General features: G+C 57.1%; 1 protein-coding gene across 1 annotated transcript in view; it reads right to left on the bottom strand.

Moving 5' to 3' along the window:
* Positions 1 to 1,326: 1,326 nt before the first annotated feature.
* FHOD1 (formin homology 2 domain containing 1) overlaps positions 1,327 to 11,067 on the bottom strand; it is a 32,576-nt gene continuing 22,835 nt past the window's right edge. The window contains 9 exon segments of the mRNA XM_054389883.1: positions 1,327 to 1,737; positions 2,828 to 3,004; positions 3,095 to 3,248; positions 5,659 to 5,851; positions 7,957 to 8,147; positions 8,252 to 8,413; positions 8,598 to 8,717; positions 8,937 to 9,119; positions 9,927 to 10,079. Coding sequence (XP_054245858.1) covers positions 1,655 to 1,737; positions 2,828 to 3,004; positions 3,095 to 3,248; positions 5,659 to 5,851; positions 7,957 to 8,147; positions 8,252 to 8,413; positions 8,598 to 8,717; positions 8,937 to 9,119; positions 9,927 to 10,079 — 1,416 coding nt within the window. The 3' untranslated portion in view covers positions 1,327 to 1,654.

The following is an 11,067-nucleotide window of genomic DNA, read 5'->3' as shown; positions in this document are numbered from 1 at the left end:
CCAGGAGGGTGGTGAGAGCCTGGCAGAGGTTGCCCAGGGAGGTGGTGGAAGCCTCCTGCCTGGAGGTTTTTGCAGCCAGGCTGGAGGTGGCTGTGAGCAACCTGCTGTGGTGTGAGGTGTCCCTGCCCATGGCAGGGGGTTGGAGCTGGCTGAGCCTTGAGCTCCCTTCCAACCCTGACAATTCTGTGCGTCTATGAGGAGCTGATCAGGGACCTGATAGTGAGCCAGACCTGTGCACTGCCCATCCCCATTCCCCACCCCCCCCCTCTTCTCCATCCTCCTCTGCATCCCCAACCCCTCCCCATCCCCCTCCTCCTAACCCCAACCCCTCCCTCTCCCCATCCCATCCCGGCTCTGGGTGCCATCTAGCACGCAGGAGGAGCATCACAGCCAGTACCCAGCCTGGGTTTTAATCCGTGCCTGGGACCACCTGAGCAGTGCTGGATCACGAGGTGGCACCTTGCTGCCTGGGCATCTCCCACTGGTGGGCACAGGCAGACACTGCCCTGGCAGCGTTTACACCACGATGCAGCCCAGCTGCCAAGCACAGGAGGCTTTTGAGGCTTCCAGCTTGGCCAGGGGTGGCTGCTGTGCCCCAGACTCACCCTGGGAGAGGAACAACTTCCCTTGGACTCAGGTCATGGTCCCCTCAGGAGAGGTTTGGAAGGAGGGGGGAGGTGAGGTTTGGGCTGGGACACACACTTTGATCTCACTGCAGCATGCACAGCCTTGTGCTGGAGCCACTGCTCCTGCCCTTGAGTGTGCAGCCTTCAGACTGGCCATCAGTCATGGCTCCCCCTGGCAGGGTCCCCTCGGCTGGCAGAGTACAGAGAGGGACAGGGGTGCCCATGAGCCACAGGGCTTGGCTGCTGTGGGCTGTGAGCTTGCCCCAAGCTGGGGATGGAGCAGAGAGGACCACATCAGCCCAGCCTCTTGGGGCTCTGCAGGAGATGGGAACACCAGGCTCACCAGGACAGCTCTGCCACCACCCAAGTCCTGCTCAGCACCATGGTGAAAGCCTCCCCAGAGATCCAGGGAGCATCATCCCTTCCCTCCTGCCACCACCCAAGTCCTGCTCAGCACCATGGTGAAAGCTTCCCCAGAGATCCAGGGAGCATCATCCCTTCCCTCCTGCCACCACCCAAGTCCTGCTCAGCACCATGGTGAAAGCCTCCCCAGAGATCCAGGGAGCATCATCCCTTCCCTCCTGCCAGCATCCTTGGAACTGCCTGCTCCAGTTCATGGCATCAAGACCCTCCAGCAGCCCAGCCCAGCAGCAGGGTGACCTGGCACATGGGACAAGGGACACTGGCATCGTGTCAGCTCATTTTATTGCCACAGGCCAGACCCAGCTCCCAGAGGGGGTCTGGATCCAGCCCCTTGACCCCCTCTAATACTGTTGAGAAGATGAACCCTGAGCCTCCACAGCCACCCATGGGTGCTGGGCATCCTCCCTCCCAGCCACCAATGGAGCAGCTCTGGGGCATCGCTGCCATCCTGCTGCCCATAACCTCCAGGAGCTGGAGGCCAGCAGGGAAAAGCAAAGGGAGACCAAAGGTGCAGAGTGTGCCAGTCCTGGAGCAGCAGAAGCTGCCCCCAGGTCCTGCCCTGCTTGGGCTGGTGGTGGGGAGCAGCATGAGGCCCCTTGGCTCCCTCAAACCTCCATGCCAGGAGCCCGGCCCAGGCCCAGTGCCTGCACCAGGTCATCACTGAGGCCACTCTTCAGTGTCCGTCTCACTGCAGGGAGAGGAGAGCAGAGGAGAGGGTGGCACTGGCACCACCAGCAAGTGCTACCTGCCAGGCTGCCCAGGCACTGGGTTGCCTGCCCAGATGTGGTGGCCATGGCATTTTGGGGGTGCAGTGGCATGGTCTGGTCTCAGAAACCTCCTGCTGTGGCCTCAGCACAGGAGGTGAGGGATGGGCAGTGGGGAAGGAGCAAGGAGGGACATGGGGACAAGAGAAAGAGATGGGACAAGGACGGGGACAGGGGACACAGGAACAGAGGTACAGATGGGATAGGACATAGAGACAGGGACAGGAAAGAGCACCTGGGCAGGGAGACAGCACAGTGGACAGGGCCACAGAGGTGGGACAGGACACGGGGACCAGGGACACTCAGATGGGACAGGACATGGGGACAAGGGACAGAGATGGGACACAAAGATAGGATAAAGCATCAGGGCAGGGCCACAGGGCAGTCCAGGACCACAGAGCTGGGACAGGGACACTGACATCGAACAGTACAGGGACTGGGCAGGGCATGGGGACAGGGACACAAAGATGTGGGCAGGGGCAGAGGATGGGGACAGAGATGTGACAGAGGATGGGGACAGAGAGGTAGCAGGGGATGGGGTCAGAGCTGTGGTAGGGCATGGGGACAGAGGAAGAAGGGGACAGAGATATGACAGAGGATGGGGACAGAGGAGGGTGGGGACAGAGCTGTGGCAGGGCATGGAGCAGGAGGATGATGGGGACAGAGATGTGGCAGGGAGTGGGGACAGAGAATGATAGAGACAGAGATGTGGCAGGGAATGGGGACAGAAGAGGATGGGGACAGAGATGTGGCAGGGAATGGGGACAGAGAATGATAGAGACAGAGATGTGGCAGGGAATGGGGACAGAAGAGGATGGGGACAGAGATGTGGCAGGGAATGGGGACAGAGGAGGATGGGGACAGAGCTGTGGCAGGGAATGGGGACAGAGGAGGCTGGGGACAGAGCTGTGGCAGGGAATGGGGACAGAGGATGGGGCCAGAGCTGTGGCAGGGCATGGTGCCAGAGGATGGGGCCAGAGCCGTGGCAGGGCACGGGGCAGGGCTGGCACTCACAGGACTTCCTGTTGCCGCGGGCTCTCCGGCGCTCCTTGGCGGCGCAGGGCCGGGGCAGGGGGTTGTGGGTGACAGATTTCACCAGCCTGTCCATCATCTCATCCGAGGCATCGTCCGGGGAGCTGGGGACGTCCTCCTGGGCGGGAGAGCCCTGCCTGGGGGGGGTGGGTCCTGCCCCTGCGGGGGGAGGAGAAGGAGGACGCTGGCATCGGCCGTGCCCAGCTGAGCCCGGTGTGCCCAGAGCGCCCGCTGCCAGCCTGCCCCTACCCCGGCTGGCTCGGCTGCGGCGGGCAGGAGGCTCTGTGGGGGAGGTCAGCAGGAGCTTCATGCTCTCGTGGCCAGCTTCCATCTGCTCCTCAGGGCTGCTGGACACCACGGCAGGCGCCGCAGCCACCTCAGGGATTCCGGAGAACTTCTCCGTCTGCAGGAGGGGAAGAGGGCAACAGGGACACAGAAACACAGAATCAGAGAATTATAGGGGAATAGAATTATGGAATCATGGAATCATAGAATTATGGAATCATAGAATTATGGAATCATGGAATTATGGAATCATGGAATTACGGAATCATGGAATTCTGGAATCATGGAATCATAGAATCATAGAATTATGGAATCACAGAATTACAGAATCATAGAATTATAGAATCATAGAATCACGGAATAATGGAATCACAATTATGTAATCACAGAATTATGGATTCACAGAATCATGGAATCACAGAATTAGGAAATCATAGAATCATGGAATCATAGAATCATGGAATCACCGAATCATGGAATCATAGAATCTTAGAATCATGGGATTTTGGAATCATGGAATCATAGAATCACGGAATAATGGAATCACAATTATGGATTCACAGAATTACGGATTCACAGAATCATGGAATCACAGAATCATGGATTCACAGAATTAGGAAATCATAGAATCATGGAATCATAGAATCATGGAATCACTGAATCATGGAATCATAGAATCTTAGAATCATGGAATCTTGGAATCATGGAATCATAGAATCATGGAATCACAGAATTATGGAATCAGAATTATGGAATCATAGAATCATAGAATTATAGAATCATAGAATTATGGAATCATAGAATCACAGAATTATGGAATCACAGAATTATGGAATTATAGAATTATAGAATCATGGAATCACAGAATTATGGAATCACAGAATTATGGAATCATAGAATTATAAAATCATAGAATTATGGAATCATAGAATTATGGAATCATAGAATTATAGAATCATAGAATTACAAAATCATAGAATCCTAGAATCATAGAGTTATAGAATTATAAAATCATAGAATTATAGAATCACAGAATCATAGAATTACAAAATCATGGAATTATAGAATCATAGAGTCACAGAATAATAGAATTATAGAATCATAGATTCATTAATGTATAGAATCATAGAATCATAAAATCATAGAATCACAGAATCATAGAATCAGAATCACAGAATCATAGAATGATAAAATCATAGAATGATGTCAGGGGTTGGAAGGGACCTCTGGAGACCATCAAGTCCAACCCCCCCTGCCAGAGCAGGGTCACCCAGGGCAGGTCACATAGGAACATATCCAGGCGGGTCTTTGAAAGTGTCTGGAGAAGACTCCACAACCTCTCTGGGCAGCCTGCTCCAGACCTCCAGCACCCTCACACCAAACAACTTTCTCCTCCTGCTCAGATGGAGCCTCCTGGGTCCCAGCTTATCCCCACTGCTCCTTGTCCTATCACTGTGCACCACCCCAGAGAGTCTGGCACCTTCCTCCGGACCCCCACCCCTCAGATATTCATGGACATCTCTCAGATCCCCTCTCAGCCTTCTCTTCACCAGATTCAACACCCCTAGGGCTCTCAGCCTTTCTCTGCAGGAGAGATGTTCAGGTTCCCCAGCCACCCTTGTGGTAGCCTGGCCTGCATCAGGAATAGTGTGGCCAGCAGGAGCAGGGAAGTCATCCTGCCCTGTGCTCAGCACAGATTTGGCCACACCTTGTATTCTGTGTCCAGTGCTGAACTCCTCAGTTCAAGAAAGATGTTGAGATGCTGGAATGTGTCCAGAGAAGGGCAACAAGGCTGGGGAGGGGTCTGGAGCACAAGGCTGGGGAGGGGTCTGGAGCACAGCCCTGTGAGGAGAGGCTGAGGGAGCTGGGGGTGTTCAGCCTGGAGAAGAGGAGGCTCAGGGCAGACCTCATTGCTCTCTACAACTCCCTGAAGGGAGGCTGTAGCCAGGTGGGGGTTGGGCTCTTCTCCCAGGCAAGCAGTGACAGAAGGAGAGGACACAGTCTCAGGCTGTGCCAGGGGAAGTTTAGGCTCAAGTTGAGGAGAAAGTTCTTCCCAGAAAGAGTAATTGGCCATGGGATGTGCTGCCCAGGGAGGTGGTGGAGTCACCATCCCTGGAGGTGTTCATAAAAAGCTTGGCTGTGGCACTGGGAGCCAGGGTTTGGTTGTCAGGAGGGGTTGGGTATTAGGTGATAGGTTGGCTGGAGCGCAAGGCTGGGGAGGGAGCTGCAGCACAAGGCTGGGGAGGGAGCTGCAGCGCAAGGCTGGGGAGGGAGCTGCAGCGCAAGGCTGGGGAGGGAGCTGCAGCGCAAGGCTGGGGAGGGAGCTGCAGCGCAAGGCTGGGGAGGGAGCTGCAGCGCAAGGCTGGGGAGGGAGCTGCAGCACAAGGCTGGGGAGGGAGCTGCAGCGCAAGGCTGGGGAGGGAGCTGCAGCGCAAGGCTGGGGAGGGAGCTGCAGCACAGAGCTGGGGTTTCCTTGGCCACCTGACGGCGCTGCTGGCTCAGGTACAGCTGCCTGGGGAGGGCTGTACCTCGGTGATGAGCCGGCCGCGGGTCTTGCTGCGCTGGCGGTGGGCAGCTCGCTTCTGCTGCTGCTGCAGGACGCGCTCCCGGCAGGTGCGGTACTCCAGGGCGAACTCCCGCAGCAGCTTGCAGATGGGGGTCACCTTCACCTCCCTGGCCACGCTGGCAGGGTACCCCAGGTACAGCAGGAAGGAGTGGAACCTGCAAGCAGAGCAGTGTTGAGCTTAGGGATCCCCCCGCCCCCTCAAAAAAAAAACAAACAAAAACACAAAGTTTTTTTTGGGGGGAGTAGTTTTAGGGCTGTGCCTTTGCATTTTTCCCCCCCAAAATCTGTAGCAGAAAACCAGGTCAAATGGAAACGAATCACTGCTGGGTGTGAAAAGGAGAAGAATTGATTGTTCTGAGCAATTCCCTTAGAGAGAGATTTTTTTTTTCCCCAGAAGATTTGCTTCCCAAAACAATTTCTCTCTTCTCTTCTTGCTTGGTTGCTCTGGGAGAGACTCTAATTTGGTTCTGCTTGACCTTGGCTACATCACTTTGATTTTGGCTAAGTGTTTGAGACACTTGAGAGTGCCCAGAGAAAGGCAACCAGGCTGGGGAGAGCCTGGTCTGGAGCACAGCCCTGTGAAGAGAGACTGAGGGAGCTGGGGGTGTTCAGCCTGGAGAAGAGGAGGCTCAGGGCAGACCTCATTGCTCTCCACAACTCCCTGCAGGGAGGCTGCAGCCAGGTGGGGGTTGGGCTCTGCTCCCAGGCAAGCAGCACCAGAAGGAGAGGACACAGTCTCAAGATGCCCCAGGGGATGTTTAGGCTGGAGGTGAGGAGAAAGTTCTTCCCAGCAAGAGTAATTGGCCATGGGATGTGCTGCCCAGGGAGGTGGTGTAGTCACCATCCCTGGAGGGGTTCAAAAAAAGCTTGGCTGTGGCACTTGAAGCCAGGGTTCAGTTAGACCTGAGGTGCTGGGTGATAGGTTGGACTTGATGATCTCTGAGGTCTTTTCCAACCTTGTTTGATTCTATGATTCTAATATCTCTGCTTCTCTCTCTCTCCCCTTTTGTACAGGGGGGCAAGGGGGAGGCAGGGAAGGGAGAAGCTGTTGCAGCTCCCATGGTCTTTTGGCTGGGGAGGGGAGGGGTCCTTGTGCTGTTTGTTAATTGTAAATCCCTGTAAATCTTTTAAATGCTGTATATTTTGTACCTATTCCTTGCACTCCATTGTAGATTGTAGTCTTGCTTGTAACTACAGCTTCCATTTGCTTCCACTGAGCTGCTCTGGCAAAGTTAATGTTAGGGGAGGGGGGGGGAATTTTCAACCCACCACAACCTGGAAGCTCACCCAGGTTGCCAACCAGCTCCTGGACTCTGCCCAGCCCTCAGCACTGCAGCTCTGAGGCTCTGAAACCCCTCCAGGGATGGGTGTTCAGCCACCTCCCTGGGCAGCCTGGGGCAGGGAAGCCTTTCAGGGAAGAAGTTACTTTTGATGTCCAACCTGAACTTCTCCTGGTGCAACTTGAAGCCACCTCTTCTCACCCTGTAACTTGTTCCCTGGGAGCAGAGCCCAACCCCCACCTGGCTGCAGCCTCCTCTCAGGAGCTGTAGAGAGCAATGAGATCTCCCCTCAGCCTCCTCTTCTCCACACTCAACACCCCCAGCTCCCTCAGCTGCTCTTCCCCAGCCCTCTTCTCCAGACCCTTCCTCACATTTGTTGCCCTTCTCTGCACCTGCTCCAGCTCCTCAGTGTCCTTCTGGGAGTGAGGAGCCCAAAACCAAACCCAGGATTCAAGGCACGGCCTCACCAGTGCCCAGTCCAGGGGGACCCTGGTCCTGCTGGCCACACCATTCATGATCCAGACAGGGCAAAGTGGACCAACCACACAGCATTGCATCCCCACCACCCAGAGATGCCCCTTGCTGGTGAAAGCAGAGCCACCAGAGGGGCTGAGCTGTGCCAGCCCAGCAGCTCCTGGCTGTGCCAGGGGTGGGCATCACTCATGCTTCCTCCCTGGTGGGAGCCAGGCTGGGCTCATGCACCACCAGCTGAAGCTGCCCTTGCTGATGCAGTCCAAGATGCTGGTGGCTTCCTTGGCCACCTGAGGACACTGCTGGCTCATCTTCAGCTGCTTTCCATCAATCCCCTGCCCAGGGCTTTGCAGGGCAGTTCCCAGCCCCTCTACCTTGGGCTTGGGTTGCTCGCGGGGGGGTTGTGGTGACCTAAGCGCAGGGCTTAGCACTTGCCCTGGTCCATACCAGCCATGGCTGAGCCAGCAGTGGGGCTCCCCCTGTGCCCCCAGGGCTTTTGTGGCACTGACCTGTTGAGGACACGCCTGTGCACCACCTTCAGGACCACGATGCGCTGGGTGCTGTCCTTCAGGAAGTCTGTCAGCTTGCTCTTCAGCACAGGCTTGGCCTCGTGCTTGGCAATCACCTTCAGGTTGTCCCAGGAGGCTCTGCACCTCCGCTCCAGCTGCACCAGGCTGTTGGCCAGCTCGTCAAAGTCCACCTGGAAGGGCAGGACCAGGTCAGGCCTGGGCCAGGCTGGTGGAGAGGGGCAGAGGTGGAAGCCTGCCCCTTGCCCTCGGCTGGGTGTCCCCTGGCTGGCCTCACCTTGGCCGAGCGGGTGATGGAGGCGATCTCCGAGTAGAGGTCAGTGCTGTCTGGGAACTTCTCCACCACCATCTGGCAGAGATGGTGGAGCAGGGACTGCCTGTGCACCGTGTCCTTCACCTCTGAGACCTTCTCCAGGTAGCCCAACTCGAAGCCTCTGCTCTGAAACCCCAACAGACTCAGCAAAGCTTCTCCATCCCTCCTCCGGCAGACCTCCGGCTTGCAGACCCCCCCCAGGTACCATCCCAGGCTTCCCATGGTGCCTCTTGGGTACCCAGGCACCGTGGATGGTCCTGTGCACACAGCACTCAAGACAGGCCAGGTCCCTCCAGGCCCTGCTCCTCACCTGGGAGCCGTTCAGGAAGTTGCCCATGGCCAGCAGCGTGGCCAGGATGCACTTGAAGGTGTGATTTCTGGCCAGCTGCTCCATGCCCACCTTCAGATCAAAGAGTGGCTCTGCAATCTCCTGGGTGAGCAGAGGGACAGAGGTGAGACCCCCCCCCTTGGCCACCCTCTCCTCTGGGAGCTTGCCCACGAGGGCAACCACCTCATGGTCAACCCAAGCCCACGCCTTGGGGACCTGCAGCCTGTCCTCAGCCAGGAGAGCATCTGGTGCCCACCAGCAGCAGGCTTGACTCAGCACTGCTGGGAGGCTGGAGGGCAGGGGGGGTGCAGGGCTCTGTACCTGCTCCAGGCTCTCATAGTCCAGCTTGAAGGCCCAGAGCTGGAGCCTGGCTGTGAGGTCGCTGATGGAAGACAGGGCAAGCAGGAACTGCTCTGCAGAGCCCAGGGGCACATCAGGGTTGGCCAGCTGGGCCTCTTGGATCTTCTGCTTCTCCTCCTCAGTGGGGACCATGGTCAGGATTTTCTAGAGCAGGCAAAGAGGGAGGTGTCAGGCTCCACCTGGGGGTGCTGATGGAGGAGAAGCTCAACAGGAGCCAGCAGTCAGCACTTGCAGCCCAGAGAGCCAAGCAGAGCCTGGGCTGCAGCAGCAGAAGTGTGGCCAGCAGGGCCAGGGAGGGGATTCTGCCCCTCTGCTCCACTCTGCTCAGACCACACCTGGAGCTCTGGGTCCAGTGCTGGAGCCTCTATTACAAGAGGGATCTGGAGGTGCTGGAAGGTGTCCAGAGAAGGGCCAGGAGGAGGAGCAGAGGGCTGGAGCTGCTCTGCTCTGAGGACAGCCTGAGAGAGTTGGGGTTGTGCAGGCTGGAGAGGAGAAGGCTCCCAGGAGACCTTCTGGTGGCCTTGCAGGATCTGAAGGGGGCTCCAAGAAAGCTGGGGAGGGACTTTTTAGGCTATCAGGGAGTGATAGGACTGGGGGTGGGGGGGATGGAATAAAGCTGGAAGTGGGGAGATTCAGGCTGGAAGTGAGGAAGAATTTCTTCCCCATGAGAGTGGTGAGAGCCTGGAATGGGCTGTCCAGGGAGGTGGTTGAGGCTCCATCCCTGGAGGTGTTTAAGGCCAGGCTGGATGAGGCTCTGGTCAGCCTGATCCAGTGTGAGGTGTCCCTGCCCATAGCAGGGGGGTTGGAACTGGCTGAGCCTTGAGCTCCCTTCCAACCCTGGATTCTATGATTCCAGACATGTTGCTGTGGGACACATTCTGGAGGCCTCCTGAGCAGGGGAAGGGAACCTGCAGGAGGACCTCCAAGGGGCTGAGTTTCCCTTGTGCTCACCTCAATCCCTTCCTTGTTGACTGCAAACTCATCAAAGTTGAGCACAGCTGTCTTGATAATGTGCACAGGGGGCAGCACTGTCAGCCCAATGTTGATGGCATTGCTCCTCTTGGGATCCAGCACCACCACCACCTTCTTCCCATCGATGGCCTTCTGCAGAGAGGGAGAGGAGGGATGGATAGATGGAGGCAGCCCAAGCAAAGGCTGCCTGAAAACACCTTCGGAGGTGGCACAATGCCAACCTCACCAAGGGCAAGGTCAGAGCACCTGGGCCAGGGCAATCCCAAGCACAAAGGCAGAATCACAGAGTGTTAGGGGCTGGAAGGGACCTCCAAAGCTCATCCAGTCCAACCACCCCTGCCCAAGCAGGAGCACCCAGAGTAGGGCACACAGGAGCACAGCCAGGTGGGGTTTGAGTATCTCCACAGAGGGAGACTCCATAACCCCCCTGGGCAGCCTGTGCCAGGCCTCTGTCAGCCTCACAGGGAAATAATTCTTCCTCCTGTTCCCATGGAACTTCCTCTGCCTCAGCTTCCCCCACTGCCCCTTGTGCTGGCATTGGGCATCACCCAGCAGAGCCTGGCTCCAGCCTCTGGGCACTCCCCCTGCACATCTTTATCACCAGCAATGAGGTCACCCCCAGGCTCCTCCTCTCCAAGCTCCAGAGCCCTCAGCTCCCTCAGGCTCTCCTCCTGAGGAAGATCTTCCACTGCCTTCAGCATCTCTGTGAACTCTTTCAAGCAGTTCCCTGAGATCCCTCTTGAACTGAGCGGCCCAGAACTGGACACAATATTCCAGATGTGGCCTCACCAGGGCTGGGTGGAAAATGGATGGAGAGCAGTGCTGAGGAAGAGGACCTGGGGGTGAAGGTTGATGGGAAGCTCAACGTGAGCTGGCACTGAGTGCTGCCAGTCCAGCCCCAGCCATGCCCTGTGCTGATCCCCAGCAGTGTGGGCAGCAGGGGCAGGGAGGGGATTCTGCCCCTCTGCTGTGCTCTGCTGAGACCTCCCCTGCAGTGCTGGGGCAGCTCTGGAGCCCTCAGCACAGACAGGGACCTGGTGGAGCAGGGCCAGGGGAGGACACAGCAGTGCTGGCAGGGCTGGAAGGGCTCTGCTGTGAGGCCAGGATGAGAGAGTTGGGC

Source organism: Indicator indicator, chromosome 19 (genome assembly GCF_027791375.1).
Source record: "Indicator indicator isolate 239-I01 chromosome 19, UM_Iind_1.1, whole genome shotgun sequence".
NCBI lineage: Eukaryota > Metazoa > Chordata > Aves > Piciformes > Indicatoridae > Indicator > Indicator indicator.
Note: the sequence above shows the minus strand (reverse complement) of the source record. Positions and strands in the feature narration are given on the sequence as shown.